The sequence below is a fragment of the Triturus cristatus genome, chromosome 3_2 (assembly GCF_964204655.1).
Source record: "Triturus cristatus chromosome 3_2, aTriCri1.1, whole genome shotgun sequence".
Taxonomy (NCBI): Eukaryota; Metazoa; Chordata; class Amphibia; order Caudata; family Salamandridae; genus Triturus; species Triturus cristatus.
Window position 1 is genome coordinate 560160238 of NC_140584.1, and position 21577 is coordinate 560181814.

At 44.4% G+C, this 21577-nt stretch overlaps 1 protein-coding gene across 1 annotated transcript in view; it reads left to right on the forward strand.

The window, feature by feature from the left end:
• The window catches only part of VPS13C (vacuolar protein sorting 13 homolog C), a 2873871-nt gene that overhangs the window by 898200 nt on the left and 1954094 nt on the right, over positions 1–21577 (forward strand). The window contains exon 30 of the mRNA XM_085648297.1: positions 19115–19231. Coding sequence (XP_085504423.1) covers positions 19115–19231 — 117 coding nt within the window. The remainder of the gene's footprint in view (positions 1–19114; positions 19232–21577) is intronic.

Sequence of the window (21577 nt, forward strand, 5' to 3'; positions counted from 1 at the left end):
TGCCTGAAATCAGTGGCAGCGACAGCTTTAGCAATCAGACAAAGCGATGCCATAGTATTAGGACACCCATTGACAGTTCAAGTACCACATGCAGTAGAGGTTCTTGTGAACCGAACACAAACGCAACACTTGACCATAGCAAGACTTACCGGTTATGAACTGACATTGTTTCAACCACACATAGAGATCCGACGGTGTAATACATTGAATCCTGCTACACTATTACCTGTAATTGGAACAGACCCACTAGCTCATGATTGTGTTGAAATCATTGAAATAAAGACGAAACCTAGACAAGACTTGACAGACGTTCCATTGTTAGATCCAGACCTGACGTTGTATGTAGACGGATCATGCATGAGAGCAAGTACAGGAGATTTAGTGGCCGCGTATGCAGTCACAACAGACACTGAAGTTATTGAGACAAATTGTATAGATACTTTGTCAGCCCAAGCAGCAGAACTTATTGCTCTAACGCAAGCCTGTATTCAAGCCACAAATAAGAAAGTTAATGTATACACTGACTCACGTTATGCATTCGGAGTTGTACACGACTTCGGCGTGCTGTGGCGAGAGAGAGGTTATTTAACGTCCCATGGTGCCCACATTCAGCACGGACCCCTCATTCATGCCTTGTTAGACGCAATACATCTACCCACTGCTATATCGATTATGAAATGTAAAGCACACACGAAGGTTACTGATACCATTTCTCAAGGCAATGACTTAGCTGACAGAACAGCTAAACAGACTGCTCAGAATCGCACATTAGACATGACAAAGCCAATAGTTCAGACACCAACACAGTGTATGACAATTAAGGATCCCGCACTTGACGTAATTGACATACAGACACATGCCACAGCAGAAGAAATAAAGAAGTGGACTGAACTAGGAGGGATCCAGACAGATCAAGGATGGATGACGAAGGAGAAATCTGTATGGTTTCTCCCTGATTCCATGGTTCAAGCCATTATAGCTACAGTTCACAGTCCAGCACATTTAGGAGAGAAGGCTATGCTAGACAGCATTCAGCACATTTGGTTCAACAAACATTTACGAGCAGCAGCTAAACAAAAAGTTCGTACCTGTATGATATGTTGTCAGTTTAATCCAGGAAAGAGTGTTCCCGTAGAGCAGGGTGGATTTCAGCCTCCTGACCATCCTTTTGAAGTCCTCCAGATGGATTATATTCAGATGGAACGTTGTCGAGGATTCAAATATGTCCTCGTAGTTGTCTGCGCTCTCTCCCGTTGGACAGAGGCGTATCCCGTATCAGATTACACTGCCCCGACTACTGCCAAGCAGCTAGTTCGAGAATTCTTCCCACGGTACGGTTTACCACGTGTTGTATATTCAGATAACGGTCAGCCTTTCTCATCCGAATTAATGAAACATGTCTCACTCTTGTTGGGATATCAGTGGAAATTCCACTGTGTCCGACACCCCGAAGCAGCAGGTCTCGTAGAAAGACATAACCAGACACTAAAAATCAGACTGTCCAAAATATGTAGAGAGAAAGGTGTCGACTGGATAGTAGCATTACCAGTTGCACTCTTTTACATGAGAATGGTAGCACACTCTAGAACAGGGCTATCCCCGTATGAGGTGATCTTTGGTAGACCACCGAATATGTGGGGGACGCCTATACCACGTAAAATAACTGATGTTGACTGTAATATGCTGACAGATTACCTGGCTTCCTTGATGTCTGCACTACAATCTTCTCGTTCACAGGTAGCTGCAGCCTTTCCCGACAACACTGAGGCGAAACCCCATGACGTTGTTCCGGGTAATCTTGTCTTTGTGAGAAATTTCGACAGGAAGAGTCAATTGGAGCCCAGGTGGAAAGCACCCAAGTTGGTCCTGTTGACCACAAGAACAGCCGTGAAGATCGAGGGACGAAAAGGGTGGATTCATTCCAGTCACGTAAAAAAAATTTCATGGACTACCTTCAGATATAGACACTGTGCCCTGCACTCCCTCACAGACTGATTCAAAACTTCCTTTTGTTGAACTGAATGACTCTCAGTGCTATAAACAGAAACTCAGGTCCAGATCTAAAACTGTCGGACGATTTGATTGTTTAAGTCCTCTCCAAGGTGAAGCGGTTGAATCTGTCCCGACATGTACCCTTTAGGTCTGAATCATGTAGAGTCCAGAATCATAATGAAACGACATGCTTATTGTAAATTACTGCGTAACCACTGTATTGTGACATTATTAATTTTGTTTTTATTGAGTATTTTAGTAATTATTACGAGTATGATTTTGCACATATATCATCCTGTTTCTAAACGTGTTTTCAATATAACTGATGAACATTCTTTTAGTGACCTACCGCCACATGAGTTGTTCTATAGACTTGCGCTGCGCAATAACACATTCATTAGTATGTTACATCATTCCCATCAGACTAGTAATGCGACCAATTGTTGGGTGTGTGGCCGACTTCCTCCCTATCAGAATAACAAAGGAGTTCTGCCTTTCTTTCCACATCCGTTCACACACAATGGCTCCTGTGGAGCATGGTTTAGTTTATTAAATTCCATAGACCCAGACACAGCAGTTTATCAACAACATTGGATATGGGGAAATCTGAATTTAGTTTTATTCAAAGTCTGTCACCCTAATAAGGAGGGTCACCCCAGTAGAACAGGAACTGATTTAGAAAATGAAGTGTATAAATTAGGTAATTTTACACCTAATCTTATGATTTTGAATGTCAAATCCGAAGTTGAACTAATTTTGCCCACTATGTCAGTATTTCCAGTTAAGGGTGAATTATGTGTGAGAAAAGTTGGTTCCATACATATGGGCCATAGCCAATGCGTTACTACAGTAGAATATAGTGATCAAGGCAAATCTTCATTTAGAGCTTCTCGCCATTCTTACTTTATATGTGGTCAGACGGCGTATATGCGTCTGCCTCTAGATTGGGATGGTACCTGTTATATAGCATTCCTTTTGCCACCTGTTTTCCTAGCTCCCCCTGATTATTATCGAAATGTTCATTTAGTACACAATAGAGAGCAAAGAGATCTCCCAGTTGTCGATTATACTGAGACAGCATGGGACAAGTATGTAGATTTCAATAAAGGTATCTTTCCCTATATAGGTACAATATCAAATAGTAAGCTGATACGCAGACTCACCAAGACTCTTGAAGCCGTAGTAAACGAGACTATAGCCGCCCTAGGCAATCTGACAGAGGAACAATCAGTGATGAGAATTGTTGTTCTCCAGAATCGTCTTGTCCTTGACGTCATCCTGGCCGATAGGGGCGGAGCTTGCAGGGTCATCGGATCCAGCTGCTGCATATTCATACCAGAAAATTCGCCATCTGTATATAAAGCTATAACACGCCTTCATAAGATTGTAAGCCAGATACACGAGAATTCAGGCACTTGGACGTGGTCCGGGTGGTTTTGGAGTGTGATATCAGCCTGGGGATGGAGAGTTCTATCCTTCCTAGGTATTGGCCTTCTTATGCTCTTCAGTTGTTGTTTATGCCTGCAATGTGGACCAGCGATTTGTGGTCTGTGTGCCACATCGTGTATTCCACATCAAGGTTTTCGCTCAAGATCTCGGAAGAAGAAAGAAGAAGAAATGATGCTCCATGAGCAAATCAATGGAATGATGAAGATTGATGTCTCGTGAAGGGCAAGAAGGGGACAAGGAGGGAATGTGGAAATGTGGATTTTCCTGATCAGTTATGTCCCCTATCTTGGACCCCAACGGTTCTATATGCATGTTACAAGTACATGTATGTTCCCTCCAGTTCCAGTTTCTAAGACGCAAACATATGTGTGTCTACCGTCAACATGTTCTCTGTCAGATCCGCCATCTATGGGCTGGATATTCGATTCCTAGGTATGAAAGGCCACCGACTTTATATGGCTAAGTTACTCCATTTTTACAGTTCAGGCGAGTAGGCCCGATTCTGTCCTCAAAGCCTTTCCCTGCTCTCTGTCTCTGACAGCTTCAGCTTGAGCTCGCATCTGTATCCATGAACTTTGTCCTACTCCCTGTGCAGCTAACGGTGCCTGCCTCGGCCAGTTTTCGCCTGTCTGCCAAGAAGTTGTATTTCACCTTCGAATTATCTATTTTGCTCTTCAGCCGATGCATTCCTGTCCAGTGATTTAGGTAAACATTTCCTTTAGCTCACAAGCAAAGGACTCAGCCTTTCCGTCCTCCTGCAAGTGATTCATAGCCCTGTTGCCATGGAAAGTTTTCTGCCCCTCGCATCTCATATAGACACTTAGACGCTTGTACACGCACACAGTCAGTATAGAATAGATTCTGTCCGAGAGTCTCTTCCTTGTGGATAACATAGTTCTTTAAACATAGGATGTTAGATATGATTTGGGATTAGGATGACTTGACCCCAGACTTCTCGTCTCCACATGTAGAGCTAAATGTCAAGTCCCCTTCACCCCCTAGTTACACGTCAATTACACGTCATGCTGCTGCGCGCGCATCTATGCCAAGTATTATCTTATAGATCCACCTATGTCTGATAATCCTAACCAATCATGTTTCTTTTATTCCTTATTACGCCTAGTTTCGATTATGTCACTGTCACGTCATTTTTCTTATCAAATGTTACGCCTTCTACATTCGTTTCATTGTAATGTACTTATTATAAAAATACATGTCTGTTAATAAATTATTGTACTTCACTTCCTGAACCTTCGTGGTGACGGAACCTGAGGGCCGCGACTCGAGTCGGCCATTTTGAATGGAATAAAGCCCATTAGAAAACCTCTTATACCACGGATTCTGCCTCTCGTTATTTTGAGCTATTTTACTTTAATTTAAGATTCCGCACGAAATTCAGTCCGGTAATATTTATTTTATTTACCACAGTAGGGTCGCAACATTATCAGTTTGCGGTCCTTCCGTTTGGTCTTACTACTGCACCTCGAGTCTTCACAAAGGTGATGGCAGTGGTGGCAGCCCATCTCAGAAGGTCGGGGATTCCTGTTTTCCCCTATCTGGACGACTGGCTGATCAAAGCGGAGTCGCCAGAGAAGGTGCTTCATCATCTGCAAGTTACAACCCAGCTGTTGTACAAATTGGGTTTCTTGATAAACGTGCCCAAATCTCACCTGGTGCCCTCAGCGCAACCTGTTCATAGGAGCTGTACTGGACACTACTGTATGTCGAGCATTCCCACCTCCGCAAAGGATTCTCGACATACAGGGAATGATTCCCTTGTTTTGGAGCGGTCGTTCCAGTCCTGAAGGTCCTTCGTCTGCTCGGTCTGTTTGCTTCCTGCATTCTGTTGTTCAATCATGCACACTGGCACATGAGGGCGCTCCAGTGGTGCCTCCGCAGGCAGTGGTATCAGCACAAGGGAGATCTCAGGGAGTCTGTGAGGATCTCCAGAGAAGCTGCAACGGATCTGTCTTGGTGGAGCGTGGAGGGAAATCTGTCTCAAGGAAAGCCCTTCCATCTACCGCCATCGGTTGCCACAGTGATAACGGATGCATCCACTTTAGGGTGGGGTGCACATCTGGGGGATCTGGAGATCAAGTGTCTTTGGTCTCCAAAGGAAAGGTTGCTTCACATCAACCTTCTGGAATTACGGGCGATATGTTTGGCACTCAAGGCCTTCCTCCCTTCCCTTCGCGGTCAGTCGATTCAAGTCCTGACAGACAACACTACCGCAATGCGGTATGTCAACAAGCAGGGAGGAGTGGGGTCGCATTGTCTCTGGAGAGAGGCTCTGCGTCTCTGTTCCTGGGCTCAGGATCAACAGATTTGTCTGATGGCAAATCATTTGGACGGAGTTCTGAATGTGCGTGCAGACAGTCTCAGTCGGCAGTTCTCTGCCGACCACGAGTGGAGGCTCCATCCGGAGGTGGTTCAGCTCGTCTTTCAGACGTGGGGAACTCCTTGGGTGGACCCGTTTGCCACTCACGAGAATGCTCACTGCCCGTCATTCTGCAGTCTCCAGTTTCCGATGCAGGGAGCGTTGGGGGACGCGTTTCAGTTGAGATGGAACTCACATCTCCTTTACGTGTTTCCTCCCATACCCTTGATTCCTCGGGTTCTGAGGAAGATTCGCCAAGACCGGGCCCAAGTCATATTGATCGCCCCGGATTGGCCAAGAAGGGTGTGGTAAACAGATCTTCTCCACCTCTCCTCGTGCCCTCCGCTCAGTCTCCCTCTCAGGGCAGACCTCCTCTCGCAGTCGGAGGGGCAGGTTCTACAGCCCCACCTCCAGAGCTTACACCTTCATGCCTGGAGATTGAACGGGGCAACCTGAAATCTTTTTCTCTCCCGCCAGATGTTGTAGATGTAATTTTGTCTGCTAGACGTCATTCCACCAAATCTATCTATTCCTATAGGTGGTCCAAATTTGTTCTTTGGTGCGGAGAGAAGTCTATTGACCCTTTGAGGGCTCGTTTATCCAACATCCTTCAGTTTGCTCTTTCTCTTGCTCAGTAAGGCTTTGCTGTTGCTACTGTTAAGGGATATTTATCGGCTTTGTCGGTATTCCTTTGTTTGCCGGATCAGCCGTCCCTGTTTAAGTCACCTATTGTATTGCGATTCCTCAAGGGCCTTACTAACAAGTTTCCACCTACTCCTATTATTGTGCCTCAATGGGACTTGAATCTTGTCTTAACTTACTTGATGGGTTCTCCTTTCGAGCCCTTGCACAAATGTCCCTTAAGACTTTCGTCTTTCAAAACAGTTTTTCTCATTGCTATTACCTCGGCAAGGAGGGTAAGTGAGCTTCAAGCTCTGAGTTCAAAACCCCCGTTCTTGACCATTCATGCCGATAGAATGGTACTCAGGACCAAGGGCTGCTTTTCTGCCTAAGGTGGTAACTCCTTTCCATCTGGGGCAATCCATTACCCTTCCTACCTTCTACCCTCCCCCTCACCCTTCCAAGGAGGAGGAGCGGCTTCACCGCTTGGACCCTAAGAGGTCGGTGAGCTTCTACCTCGGTAGGAATAAAGACTTTCGAGTGGACGACCAGCTCTTCGTGGGCTTTGTTTGCTGCAGGAAAGGCAGAGCGGTGCACAAGCGCACCCTTTCCAGATGGATTATCTTGTGCATCAAGATATGTTACTCTTTGGCCGGTAAGAAACCTCCAGAGGGTATAAGGGCTCATTCTACCAGGGCAAAGTCTTCTACATCTGCCTTATCTAGAGGTGTTCCTGTGGAGGACATTTGTAGAGTGGCAACTTGGGCCTCCTTTCACACTTTTGCGAAGCATTACTGCTTGGATTCCGATGTGAGGAGGGACGGTCACTTTGCTCATTCAGTCCTTCAGGACTTTTTGGTATAGAAGGGTGGACACCCTCGTCCGGGAGTGGGACTGCTGTGGGAATCTTTTCACAAGGTGAGGAATCCACTGGCAGATGTATCCATCAGAAGAATTACCTTCGGTAACGCTTTTTCTGGTGGATACAGTATCTGCCTGTGGATTCCTCACTGACCCACCCGCCTCCCCGTTGTCCACCCTTGTATACCTACAATTCTAATGATGGTGTTTCAAAATTTATTTGTTACTGTCAAAGGCAGTGTGTTATTTCTTTTGCCTTTCTATATTATCTCCACACAGTGTGTGTTGCTATGTATATTTTGTACTGTGTATACTGTATATATATTGCTGTTAGTCTGTCCGTGTGCCTCGAAGGCACGGACAAAAGGGCAGAACTGATGTCATCACGCCGATGAGGTCTTCTTATAGATCCAGTGACGTCAGCGGAGCCGCGAGCGGAGCCGTGCCTCTGTGACGTCGTCTCCGACCTCATCGGCGTGGAGAGCTACAAAAGTTTCCGAATGTTGCTGGCGCAGAGGATATTCACAAGGTGAGGAATCCACAGGCAGATACTGTATCCACCAGAAAAAGTGTTACCGAAGGTAAGTAACTTGTTCTTCCATGCCTATTTTTATAAATAAGAGAAGTTGAATTGAATCTACCATATCTCTAGTTTAACCAATATTGGAGACTCAGGAAGATGGGTCATAAAAAAGGTAAATGGTTCAAAGGGGTCAGTTATAAGTTCAAGGGGTCACTTACGAGGACAAGAGGGTTGCATTTTTAAAGTGGTCATCCAGTAATGATGTCACAATAGGTCTCAACATCCAAGTAGACAGCAACAAACAAACAAAGATTCTGATATGCCCATTTAGTTGTTGTTTGTGATGTAGGATTAGGTAAGAAGACTTCTTTTTGTACACTGGAAGGCCCCTTTATCACATGTTTATTGATCGATGATGAGACAATCAGCCCCTTCATCAGGAATAACTTTCTCAGCCTTCGCCAAGCAGCCTTTTGCCTGTCTCAACCATGCAAATGCTGTTTGCGTCTAATCAAATCTATTTATATTGTACTTATTAATAAAATGCTGTCTTTTCTTGTATTAAATTCGAGGACAGTCATTCCAGGAAAATTACAGTTGGCAGTAAATCAAATCTTTGCCAATATTAACATGCTACCATGATTGTCACCTGGCTCCATTCCCACTGGTGATGATATCCATCCAGACAAATGCATTTCTTTATATTTAGGAAGTGAAAAAAATTCTGGAGTGAAAATTTTAGTTTAGTACCGGGTGGTAAGCAACATATTTTCTGGGACAATGTTACGAATCCTGCAAGGATAAATATGCTTGTATCATTGCATGAATGTTTGTTCATGGCACATAACTAAAGCTTCACGCCACAGAACTTCACTAGGGATCATCATGTTAAGACCTGATCAGAGCAGTAAGAACTTTGGTTTAAATTTCCTAGTTTCTGATGGCTACACCTGCCTGTGGATTCCTCACCTTTTGAATTACCCCATGTGCAGTATTGCACGGAATCTTTTCTCCACAGCTCTCACACGTCAACGAGCACGTCACAATGGAACGGCTCTGCACGTGATTCCACGTGATGTAATTGGAGCCATAAGAAGACCTAGTCAGGGTGCTGACGTCAGTTCCCTTATTTCCGCGCTGTCGACGCGTATTGGTTTTTCAAGGGCTCTCCATTTTTGAGTGTTTTTTTGTTGCAAGTACTTCGTGTAATTGTAGCAATGATTTTGGCTACCCAGAGGAAATCCATCTTTAAGCCATGCAGGGAATGTGGGGGTCAGATGTCCATTACTGAAACCTTGAACATTGTTTATGGTGCCTCTCTTCGGACCACGACGTCGGGGACAGTTGGTCATGCAGGCGCATGAACCTCAAAACCTTAAAGGAGAGGGAGGCCTAGCTGTTTATGGTCAAGGTGAAAAAACAGAAAAGAGGTCAAAGGATGTTGAGATCCAGGTCCAAGTCACCGACTCCGCACACCTCGAAGTCATTGAGGAAAGATAAAAAGAAGCGGCGCCATGGATCTCGACGTTGCTCATCAAAGGATGGAACACCGAAGTCGGTGTCTCCGGTTCTCCGACTTCACTGCAAGGATGGAGTCTCTTCTTCCCCTTCTCCTCGTGTGACTCCAGCTCAGACTCCATGTTCGAGAGCTTCACTGGCACCCAGAGAAACAAAGCCTCCGCCACCGGCCACTCTTACCCGACTCCAGGGTCTCCGGCGCTGCAGCCAGAGCCAATTATATTGCATCCTCAAGTGGTCTCAAAACCAGCTGTACCGGATCCAGGTTATCCAGCCTTTACGGCTCCAGGTATGGATCTGTTGCATTTCTTTAACGCGAGGTTTGGCATGTTTGCCAGGGCAGCTAACCCTGCTGTTCCTCTTGCTTACTTCCTTGGAGGTTTGCCATCCCACTTCCCTCCGTCACCTCTCATGCCGTTTATTCCAATGGCTCCGGTGAGTTGGCCTCTCCCGCCACTGAGGTTCTCGACACCGGTGCAGTCCCTGGAGGGAAGAGTGCCATTGGACGGATCATCTCCAACGCCGTCTGGCTCCAGTCCGGCGCCGACACGACCGGTGTCTTCTACTATCCCACTGGAACTTCCATCTACGCCAGTCCGAAAGTCACAGGCACCACGTTTGGTGCCGCTGAAACCAGGCCCAAGGATGATATCCAGAAGGGAAGCACAAAGGCTGATGGAAGAGGATAAATATCAAGAGCAGCAGAAGGATGCTGAAGAGGGTGGGATTGTTGACCCCATATAAGAGTTTGAGGGGCTACAGGAGGCTAGTGGCCTGGACACATCGCCTGAATAGGAGCGCTCCTCATCGAAAGGCCTTCCAATGCAGGAATTATCTTCATATCATTCTATAATAAGGAAGGCAGCAGATCTGCTGGATTTGACATTGCCTACTGCAGAACTTACATCCAACATTTTAACGGAGGGACTTAATTCCCCATTTTCTGTCTCGGAACCCCTGCTTCCTTTTAATGAGGCTTTGACTGAGCCTATTTTGGAGGTGTGGCAGAAACCAATGACTGCTCCTGCGGTGTCCTGGTCTGTGCCGAGGAAGTATAAGGTGGCTCCGGGAGATCCTGCTTTCTTTTCTACCCATCTGTCTCCAGCGAGTTTGGTAGTCCAGGCATCGTGCGCCTCTAAACAATCTGGAGGCTAATTTCCATCTACGCCTGCAGATAGAGAATCCAAATGAATGGGGCAATTGGCAAAGAAAGTGTTTCTTCGGCTAGTTTGGCTCTGAAATCAACGAATGCGACATGACTGTTGGGTCACTAGAGCCATTCTCTGATGGACTCGGCGAGGGAAGAGCTCCCGAACCTCCCAGAGGATGTTCAGGGCCATTTCGTGGAAATACTTTGATAACCAAGCTGCAGCCCTTCAGGTCATTCAGTCGAGGCTGGACACTGCGGACTCTGTTGCCAGGGTAATGGGTTTCTCTGTGCAACCAGGAGGCACGCTTAGCTAAGGGGGTCTGGGTTTTCACTGGTTGTAAAGGCTACCCTATTGGACTTGCCTTTTGATGGTTCTCGTCTTTTTGGTGCCAAAGCAGAGTTGGCGCTACACGCTTTAAAGACAGCAGAGCCACAGCAAAATCATTGGGTCTCCAGTCCATGTTCAGGGGTTTTGGAAACCGCAGGTGTTGTAATGTCCTATGCCTGAAAGCCCGCCAGCTCGTGCCAAGAATATTGGGTTCTCTATGGTAATGCTGGAGAACGGTTATTGTGGCAGGGCTGGCAAGCAATGCAGTCGGTAGTGTTGGAGCAGAAATAAATACTTTGGAATTGACCAAATTTGCATCTTAAATTCTGGCAAGGAGGATGGGATTGGGCAGGCGTCGTACACCTTCGATTACCCTACTGGACCCACTGCGTGAGAAAGTAAAAATCCACTTTGTGACCTCCCATCTGAGAGGGAAGTATCTACACAGAGCATTTAACCCAGACCGCTGAACGCTGTCATTACAAGAGGAGGTGAGAGCGTATACATAGCTTCGCTCCTTCGATGCCCTGACTTAACCACTTTAAAGGTAAGAGCAAGCTGTTCTGGCCGTTACCGAGCCTGCGCATGCGCCTTAACTCACGCTTGCTTCACGCGCACAATTTTCTCTGCACAATCTCACACGATGTAACGACCAGCCCTGGTTACATCGTATCATTACTTCATTACTTCATTACAACGGTCACGCTAGACGCATGACGTGATGATGTCATAGCTGCATGCCGCCATCTTGGATTTTATGAAATTGCTCGTCCTGGTCCCGAAGTCGACCTCAATGGAGATATTTTAGGTGCCTCCTTCTTGTCCTCAGAGCTTTTCCTCATCTCTTTCACCCAACTCGAAGTATTTTCCACCCCTTCAACACTGGCTATAGCTTCTGCCAATGACGGGTTCTTTGATAGCAGTTTCTCATGTACTCTGTGACTGTTGGTACATCTGACCAATTGATCCCTGACTAGACGGCCAGACAACTCTCCAAATTCACATGTACGTGCCAATATATTCAAAGATGCAACATAGTTCCCCACCTTTTCATTGGGCTCTTGTACTCTAGTAAAGAATCTGACTCTCTAGTATGACATTACTGCGAGGTCCAAAATATCGTTCCAGAATAGTCATGGACATCTCGTACTCATTCAAAGGCTCCCCATCACCATTATCAACAGGGAGCTCATCAATACTATCATAGATGTTTTTCCCTTCAACCCCAAGATTATTTAGCAGAATAGCTTGATTTCTGAAGGCAGATAATTTTTCTCCACCAATAGCTACAATGTATGTCTCAAATAGGTTCTTCCATCTTTTCCAAGGCAAGATCGGTTCACCCTTCTCTGAGAGGAAAGCAGGGACCTGTGACATGCTGGTAGTGGTCATTGTCACTTTGGAGATCCCTAACTCTTGGTCATGAGGGGCATCTTGGCAGGAGCCTCACCAAAGCTTGTGTGAGGGAAAGGTATTGGTGGTCTGGCTTGGACCATATGATTGAGAATGTGGATAAAGAGCGTCATATCTGTGCAACCAATGACAAGTCTAATATCTCCAGTCATGCTCCGTTGTCTCCAGTGGAGGTTCCGCTGATGAAAGTGTGGTCTGAATTGGGTTTGGACATAATGGTCCCTTTTGAATTAATATCCTCAACTGAGAGCTTTGTGCTTCTTTTGGTGGATTACTCCTCCAAATGGGTTGTGACAAGTGTGTGGGTGTTGTCAACACTGGAACTGTAATTGTTTCTTAAGGATGTTTTTGTGAGCGAGGGTGTGCCAAAATACTTAGTGACTGACGATGGTGTGCAATTTGTGTCACAGAATATGCAAGTTTTTCTTAAGGATCTTGGGATCGTCCATCAAAAGACAGCTCTCTATGCACCACAGGAAAATGGTCTGACAGAAAGGATAGTGGTTAAGAGTTGTGCACAGAGCTCTGGATTCAGGCATGTCTTTTAAGAGTGTGTTGAGAGAAACGTGGTGGGCTCATCGGACTGTGCCCAACGCTATCACGCAGAAGTCTCCTTTTGAAGCTCTCAGTGGGAGGATGGCGTACTCCAAGTTAAATCCGGCGTGGTTGCCTGTCAAAAACAAGTGTGGTGATGAGTTGAGGAAAGCCAGACTTTTGGCTTATCAAAAAAAGTACAAACTTAGGTATGATGCTAAGATGTCTGTTAGAACAAGGAAATGCAACGTGGGAGATCAGGTCCTTGTGAAAAAGCTGAGGCAAGGGAGGAAGGGAACAACTGTCTTCTATTACAGCCATTCAGAAAAGTGTTGTTACTGTGAATTCTGGTGGTACTTAGAGTATGTCTAGGTTGATCAGATAAGCTGAAGGGTCGCTGAGCATCCCTGTTCACGACGGCAATGGAGTTGGTTCTGATGTAATGTGTAGACCCTCCTCAATGAGACATATGAAGTTACCTGCAAGTTTTGAAGACTATGTTCTGCACGAAGTTGCTCTGGCTATTGTATGCTGGTTTTATGTTATGTTTTGTTTATTCCTTTTTTGGGATTTTTATCTTTCTTTCCATTATGTAAAGGAGATGTGTTGTATTCTCCAATGCTTCTAAACCGGCCAGCTCGGGCTGAGAATGTTGGGGTCTCCATGGTAATGCTGGAGAACTGTTATTGTGGCAGTGCTGGTGAGCAATGCATTTGGTGGTGTTGGAGCAGAAATAAATACTTTGGAAAGTGACCAAATTTGTGTCTTAATAGCAGGTTTCGCAGTTTTGGCAGGAATTCATCCTTTTGCAGCAGCCCCAACGGTAGCAACAAGAGAACCTGTTATATGACCCTTAAGGACATTGTCGAAATTGCTAAGTTAGCATGAGTTTTGCTGCCATGATGCTGCTTTTACGCACGTTACTACATGACTTTGTTTTTGCTAGACTCTGTGCCTTTCACATGAGAATGGCCTGCTTTACGCATTCTCTGCTGTTCCTGGAGTTTAGTCTGAACACGATGTGCAGGGTCTATAAACTATGCCCCTTGTTGTTCTGTTCTGGTCAGTCCCTAGCACCTAGACATAACATGCTAAACACAGCTGCAATGCTGGAGACTCGCGCTTTGATATTACGGGGTTGCATGTTTTAATACACTTGGAGAAAGCCTTTACATGGAGAAGAGCTACGCTGTTCCTATGATGTAAACCTTACATCCAGGCTTTAAGGTATGGGGTCTGCTGTCCAAGCCCAGAAATCTTCATTTATATAAATAAACTTCTTCCAGCCAATGGGAGGGTGGTTAGGCCTTAAAGACCTTTTTCCACTGTCTTTATATAATAACTTCCCCCTTTGTACTCTATGGAATTGTAACAATGATAATTGTGTTGACTTTATGCATTTTGCTGATAGCAGTGGCTCGTATACTGTATTGTAGAGCACAATTGTTAAAATAAACATTTTGAACTATTTCAGTGACTCTGCCAATTCTTATTGGGAACAAGTACGAGTGACTGAGTGAAAGAGTATGTCTTGCTAGCGCGATTCTTGTGAGAGTCGGGGCTGTTGTGTTCTGGGTTGTCTAATCATTTGTAGATTTGTGATTTTGGAGGAGAACGAATGAGACACTATAGCTAGTCTGTTTTGGGATTTTGGGTACTAAGATGATAGATTGGTACACCCCATACGCTGAGGTCCTGTTTTCATGCGCATAGTTCTGTGTATGTACAGAATCCCTGCAACAAACCCTCTGTGCAGGTCATACAGGGGAAAAGGTAGAGGTCATCTGTGAGACACAGCTCGGCAGCAAGTCTCCTCCTCTTCCTCTCCTACCCCTCCAACTGGTTCGGCAGGGACGCAGCTCTAGTTCCTCCGTCCTAGAGCATGTTGGTCCTGTGGGAGGATGGGTCTCCGATTTTCTATGAAATTGGAGGTCTGTTACTTCAGATCTCTGGGTGATGAATCTTGTGGTGAATGGGTATGCCCTACCCTTATGGGAGTTTCCCCCTCCTTTTCCCCTCTCACCAGGGTTGGTGCTCAGAGGAGCACCTGTTGCTACTACAGCAGAAGATTCTATCTTTGCTACAGAAAGGTGTGATAGAGCTGGTTCCAGAGCAGGAAAAGGGTCAGGGATGCTACTCCTGGTACTTCCGGATTCCCAAAAAAGACGGTCGATTGAGGCTGATCCTAAAGTTCAGGATCTTGAATTTTTACCTCAAGCAGGAGAAGTTGAAGATGTTGACCCTAGCTCCGGTTCTTCTGGAGTTGCAGCAGGAAGACTGGATGGTGTCGAGCGATTTGCAGGATGCGTATTTTGACTTTTCCATCTTGAAGTTGCATCGAAAGTATCTGTGTTTTACAGTGGGGTCTCAACACTGCCAGTTTGCGATTCTTCCATTTAGTCTTATTTCAGCACCTGGGGTCCTCACAAAGGTGATGGCAGAAGATCAGGGATTTCTGTTTTTCCCTATCAGGACGACTGGCTGCTGAAAGCAAAGTCACCAGAGATGATACTGCATCATTTACAAGTAACAACTCGTCTGTTGTTCAACTTGGGTTTTTCGATAAACATACCTAAATCTCACCTGGTGCTCTCTCAGCGTAACCTGTTCATAGGGGCAGTACTGGACACTACTGTGAGTCGTGCCTTCCTGCCTTTGCAAAGGATTCAAGACATCCAGGCTATGATTCTGCTTTTTCACAATGGAGCAGCTGTTCCAGCCCTGAAGGTCTTGTGCCTGCTCTGTTTGTTTGCTTCCTGCATACTCTTGGTCAACCATGCACACTGGCACATGAGGGCCCTCCAGTGGTGCCCCACAGGCAATGGTTCCAACACAACGGAGATCTCAAGGAGATGGTCAGAATCTCCAGAGACACTGCAGTGGAGCTGTTATGTTAGAATGTCTGGTACAACCTGTTTCAAGGGAAACCGTTTCAACCTCCTTCTCCGGTGGCCACAGTGGTAGCAGATGCCTTCACTTTAGGGTGGGGGGCTCATCTGGGGGATCTGGAGGGCAAAGGTCTTTGGTCTCCAGAGAAAAGCTGGTTTTACATCACTTCTGGAATTGCCGAGCGATGCGTTTGGCTCTCAAGGCCTTTCTTCCCTCCCTTCGCTAACAGTCCATTCGGGTCCTGAAGGACAGCACTACCGCTATGTGGCAAATCAACAAACGGGGAGTAATGGGGTCGTATCATCTCTGCAGAGAGGCTCTGCGACGCTGGTTCTGGACTCAGGACCATCAGATTTGCATGATTGTGAATCATCTGGCCAGAGAGCTGAATGTGCATACAGACAGTCTCAGTCCCATCCGGAGGTGGTCCTTCACTTTTTCAGAATGGGTGGGTTTCCTGGGTTGGACCTGTTTGCCACTTACGAGAACGCACATTGCCCGTCGTGCTACAGTCTCCAATTTCCGATGCGGGTAGCGTTGGGGGACACGTTTCAGTTAGATTGGGCCTCACAGGTTCTTTACACATTTCCTCCCATACCCTTGATACCTCACGTTCTGAGGAAGCTTCTCCAAGACCTGGCCCAAGTCATATTGATCGCCCCGGATTGGCCGAGAATGGTGTGGTACATAGACCTCATTTACCGCTCATTGCACCCTGTGCTCCGTCTCCCTGTCAAGGCAGACCTCCTCTCACAGTCGCAGGGACAGGTTCTACACTCCCACCTGCAGAGCCTTCACCTTCATGCTTGGAGATTGAATGGGGCAACCTGAGCTCTTGCTCTCTTCCATCGAATGCGGTGGATGTTATTTTATCAGCCAGAAGACACTTCAACAAGTCTTTTCTGGTAGGTGGGCCAAGTTTGTTAATTGGTGTGGAGAGAGTTAATTGATCCTTTGCAAGCCAGTTTGTCTGATATTGAGTTTCTCTTTCTTTGGCTCATCAGGGTTGTGCGGTGCTACTGTTAAACACTACATGTCGGCCTTATCGGCTTTTCTCTGCTTACCAGACCAACCCTCTTTATTTAAATCTCCCACAGTTATGAGATTCATTAAGGGTCTCACCGTTAGGTTTCTTCCCACTCCCTTTATCATGCCTCAGTGGTATTTGAATTTGGTTCTCACTTTCTTGATGGGGTCTCCCTTTGAACCATTACATAGTTGTCCCTTTAAGACAATATTTCTGATTGCAATCACTTCCACTAGGAGGATGAGTGAGTTACAGTCTCTTAGTTCCAAGCCTCCATTTACCTCATTTCATGCGGATAAAATGGTTCTTAGGACCAGAGCTGCTTTCCTGCCTAAGGTGGTCACTCCCTTTCACCTAGGGCAGTCTATCACTTTACCCACTTTATATCTTCCCCTTCACCCTTCTAAGGAGGAGGAGAGACTTTACCACCTGGACCTAAGAGGAGCAGTCAGCTTCTACATGGACAGGACTAAGGACTTCAGGTTGGACAACCAATCTCTCATCGGATATGTGGGCAATATGAAGGGCAAAGGTGTCCACAAAAGAACGCTGTCCAGGTGGCTCTGTATCAAGATCTGCTACACCTTGGCCAAGAAGGAGCCTCCTGAAGGTATTCAAGCTCCTTCCACCAGATCGAAGTCGTCTTCTTCGGCTTTAGATAGGTGTCCCTGTTGTAGACATATGCAAGGCGAAAACTTGGGCTTCCCTCCACTCTTTTGCGAAGCACTATTGCTTAGACTCGTAGGTGAGGAGGGACAGCCATTTTGCACGTTCTGTGCTGCAGGATTTTTGGGTAAAGGTAGGCAGGCACACTCCACCAGGAGTGGGACTGCTTGGGGATTCAGTTCAAAAGGTGAGGAATCCACAGGCAGATGTATCCATCAGAAGAACAAGTTACTTACCTTCGGTAACGCTTTTTCTGATGGATACAGTATCTGATTGTGGATTTCTCACTGACCCACCTGCCTCCCCATTGCCTGCCTGTGTATACCGGAAAATGATTATCATGTGATTTATGCATTTTTTTACGGTAATACTGGTCACTAAGAAATGTCTATATTTTAGAATTATCCGTTTTAATTGGTTGTGTATACTTGTGGAAATGTTGTCAATGCACCAGTTCGCCTCGAAGGCACAGAAAATTGGGTGGAACTGACGTCAGCATGTCAACGAGGTCTTCTTATGGCTCCGATGACGCCAGGCAGAGTCCCGTGCGGAGCCATTCCATTGTGAAGTCCTCTTCAACGTGGGAGAGCTATGGAGAAAAGTTTCTGTGGAATGCTGTGCATGGGTTAATTCAAAAGGTGAGGAATCCACAGGCAGATACTGTATCCACCAGAAAAAGTAGTATTAAAGGTAAATAACTTGTTTTTTTGGACATTACTTGTTTCTTCATTGGCAATTGTGATCATTATACATAATACCATAAGTGGTAATTTTATCTCCGGTTGCAATTTAGCAGAATGTATTTTAATGCTACTTGCTATTTTCTCCTTTATCTTTCATTTATGGTAATTACTAATGGCTACATTCTCTGTTCCCATGGCCATTTCCATAATCGGATCGGGGAGTCTTTGTTGTGCACTATGTGGACCAAGTCATATAAAAAATAACTAGTGACAATCAGTTTTGTACTGGTGCAAGGCAATTTTGCTCTGACATTTGCACCATTCAACTGCTACATAATAGGTCAGTCAAATCATATGTAATATTTAACTCATCATCTTTACAAATATTTCAAAGTTGCCTACCGGCAGTGTGAAGATTCGCGGTAATTTACTTGGGGGGAATAGTTATGGAAGGTTAGACATTCATGAGAATTTCCTCTATGGAGAAAGTATTTTACAGCCAGATTTTTTTATTTACAAAACTATATTTGTATGGTGTAAGAAGAACTAAACACCCTTATCCAAGTCATCTCTTGATTACTCTTGAAATATTTAGCAATATGTCTTTGAGAAATGCGGTAAAGAATCACTCATAAATCTGTCATGCTTTGTGTTTTCCACAATTACGTTTTTTAAATGGAATACCTTTTGTTAAACTAATGTTTGTGACCTCTGAAGATGGTTTGATAAATAAAGATACAGACATTCAACTAAGGGTTGTATTAGTTACTTCAGAACAAATTGTTAATCTTTATACTATCATTTTAGTAAAGTGTAGTATTATTGTCTGTAATCTTATTATTAGAGATAGTTTACATGAAAACTGGCCATTATTTTTTTCAAATTGATTTGCTCTAAAGAGTTGAAAATAAAGAATACATGTTTGTTAGTAATGCAAATAATGTAATTGTTCATCATTTTAAATGAACAGACATACAAGCAGAAGCACAGTGCGTTTTATTTTCTAAATTATTAACGTGTTTAAATGTATCAGAAGTCTTTTCAGTCATTAAATTTTAACCCGCAATATTTTTTTTTCACCAGCAACGAAGATTTCCTCTGAAAAAGAAATTATTAATTTTAAACTATTTGCCAAGCTGGACGCATTCATTGTTAATGTCTGTGATGCTAGAAAGCATATTGCTGAAATCAAAATCGAAGGTACTTTACCATTTAAAATGCATAATGCAATTAATATCTTAACTTGTTTAGAGACTAACTGTTCAGCATTTTATTTTTATTTTTTGGATATATCTTTTTATTGACATTTTGATCAAAAGAAAGTTGTTTCTGATGGATAGTTCTACCTGCAGATTCTCCACTTTGTGAACATCCTCTGACCTCAGTCTGGACCGGAACCTCTTCTGCAATAGCTCATCCACAGCATCTGAAAGCCTCGTTATGTCACTGGCCCAATTGGTGTACCAACAAAAGTTCCCTTTTTATCGTGTCACCAATGCGGATCTGGAAATCTTGCTAAATTGTTTTCTTCTTCAAACATTGAAGTATGTGTCCTCCAAAGAAATCAGTCTTTAAGCCCTGCATTGATTGCAAGGGTCAGATGTCCAACAATGATCTTCATGATATCTGCCTACAGTGTTTGGGCTCAGACCATGACACCAATGTTTGTGATTCCTGCAAGAGTATGCACCCCAAAGCCATTACAGAGAGGGAGGCGAAACTCTTTATGGACAGGGCAAAAGAACATATGAGGACCAATATCGAAAACTCAGCTATCTATCCCCCCAGGTAACCCTAATAGGTCTAGGACAGAGCCTCCAAGATTCTTGGACAAATTTCCAAATACAGCATAAGATCATTTGTGCAGATCACTTATGGCTTTCCGAACTAAACTAATGGAAATCAGTAGGAAAAGATAGAAAGAAGTGATATTTTCATCTGTAATTTCTTGCCCCAGTGACTAATTTACATCAGAGATTTTTTTTGCTATGTATTCCACAGCTTTCTTACTCCTAATGCCCGACAAATGTCAAACTTTGGCTAAAATAATGGATTTTCCTCACATTTCTGAGGGAAAGTACTGAAATCAGCCAGTATCCACAAAATTCATTTCACCCAGTGTTCTCACACTTCTCCCAATGCAAACAGTACCCCACGTGTTGGGATGTGCTTATCGTCCATGATGAAAAACAGTCAAGACTGGGACTATGAGATCAATGTAGTGTAAATTAGGTCTTCAATACAAAATCTTATTATTTTCCTATCAAGTTTGTAAGATCCACCCACACCTAGGATACCGTAATGATCAGGAAATATGTGAGAAAGCATGATGATATTTATGCTGTTGGCCAGAAGTGCCTGACATTTTTGCTACATAATATGGTCAAAATGATTTTTTTTAAATCAAAACTTGGACGTTGGCAACACATTCTTGGTTATAGAACATGCTGGTATGCATGAAAGCCGCATCACTCAAGTTTCCAGTTCCTAGGAGTACCTTGGGATTGTCAGGTTTCCTGGGGAACATCCATACCAGTTCCCAAACATACCATCATGCCAACTGTTCAAAATATCTACTTTGTAACAGCATATATGCTGTGCTCTCTTCAGTCCAATTTTTCATACATTATGGAAATGCACCTGTTGCAATAATACCAAAACACAATAAACTAACAACTACTCACAGCCTTCCACCCACAAGGTCGGTGTGGCACATGGATCACATCCATGTGAGAAGTATTGCTACCTCAAGACACCAACAATGTTGCTGTCCATTCACTCCTTACTTCTCCAGTCACTCACCCACGTGAAACACTGATACCCACAGCAGATCTACTTCACCAGTAATGTAGGGATCTGATAGAGACTTCTAGCTGCAGATCCCTTACCTTTGAATTTGATAGCCCACCCCTAATGGGGTTAATCCCCTTAGGCACAAGCTGGACCCTGTGTAGGGTTTTCTTTTTAGAAAATAGGTGTGTGAATGTTGAAATATAACAGTAGATTCAAAAAATAAAACATTATGGAAAAAATGTCTATGGAGTGACTTGCAAAATATATTCATCACATAGATGTGCCAGCGAGTATAGTGTCCAATCAATCAACGATGATGCTAGTTAAAAGTAACACTGAAATTCCAGTCTGTCATTCAACCTGTGAGGTTTCGGTGCGTCAAGATGTCTGATACAAAAATTCTCTCTTTGTAACAGATGATTATTATTGTCTCTCCCTTCCATCTTGGTGACAACTTGTAAAACTAGACATTTCAGTTGACAAATGTTGTGGTTATGTTCAATAAAGTGGCAGGCTACAACGGATTTTTATGTTTTTTGTTCGGATGGTTCCTTTGTGTTCGTTGATCCTTGTTTTAGTTTTTCTTTCTGTATTTCCGACATATACCTTACCACATGGGCATTTCAACAAGTAAATCAAGTTCATGGTGTTGCAAGTGGCTGTGACTTTCAAATTGATCTTGGTTCCCTTTCTTGGGTGTGTCATGGTGGTGCCTTGTATGACATTATGACAGTTGTCGTCGAGAGAGGTAAG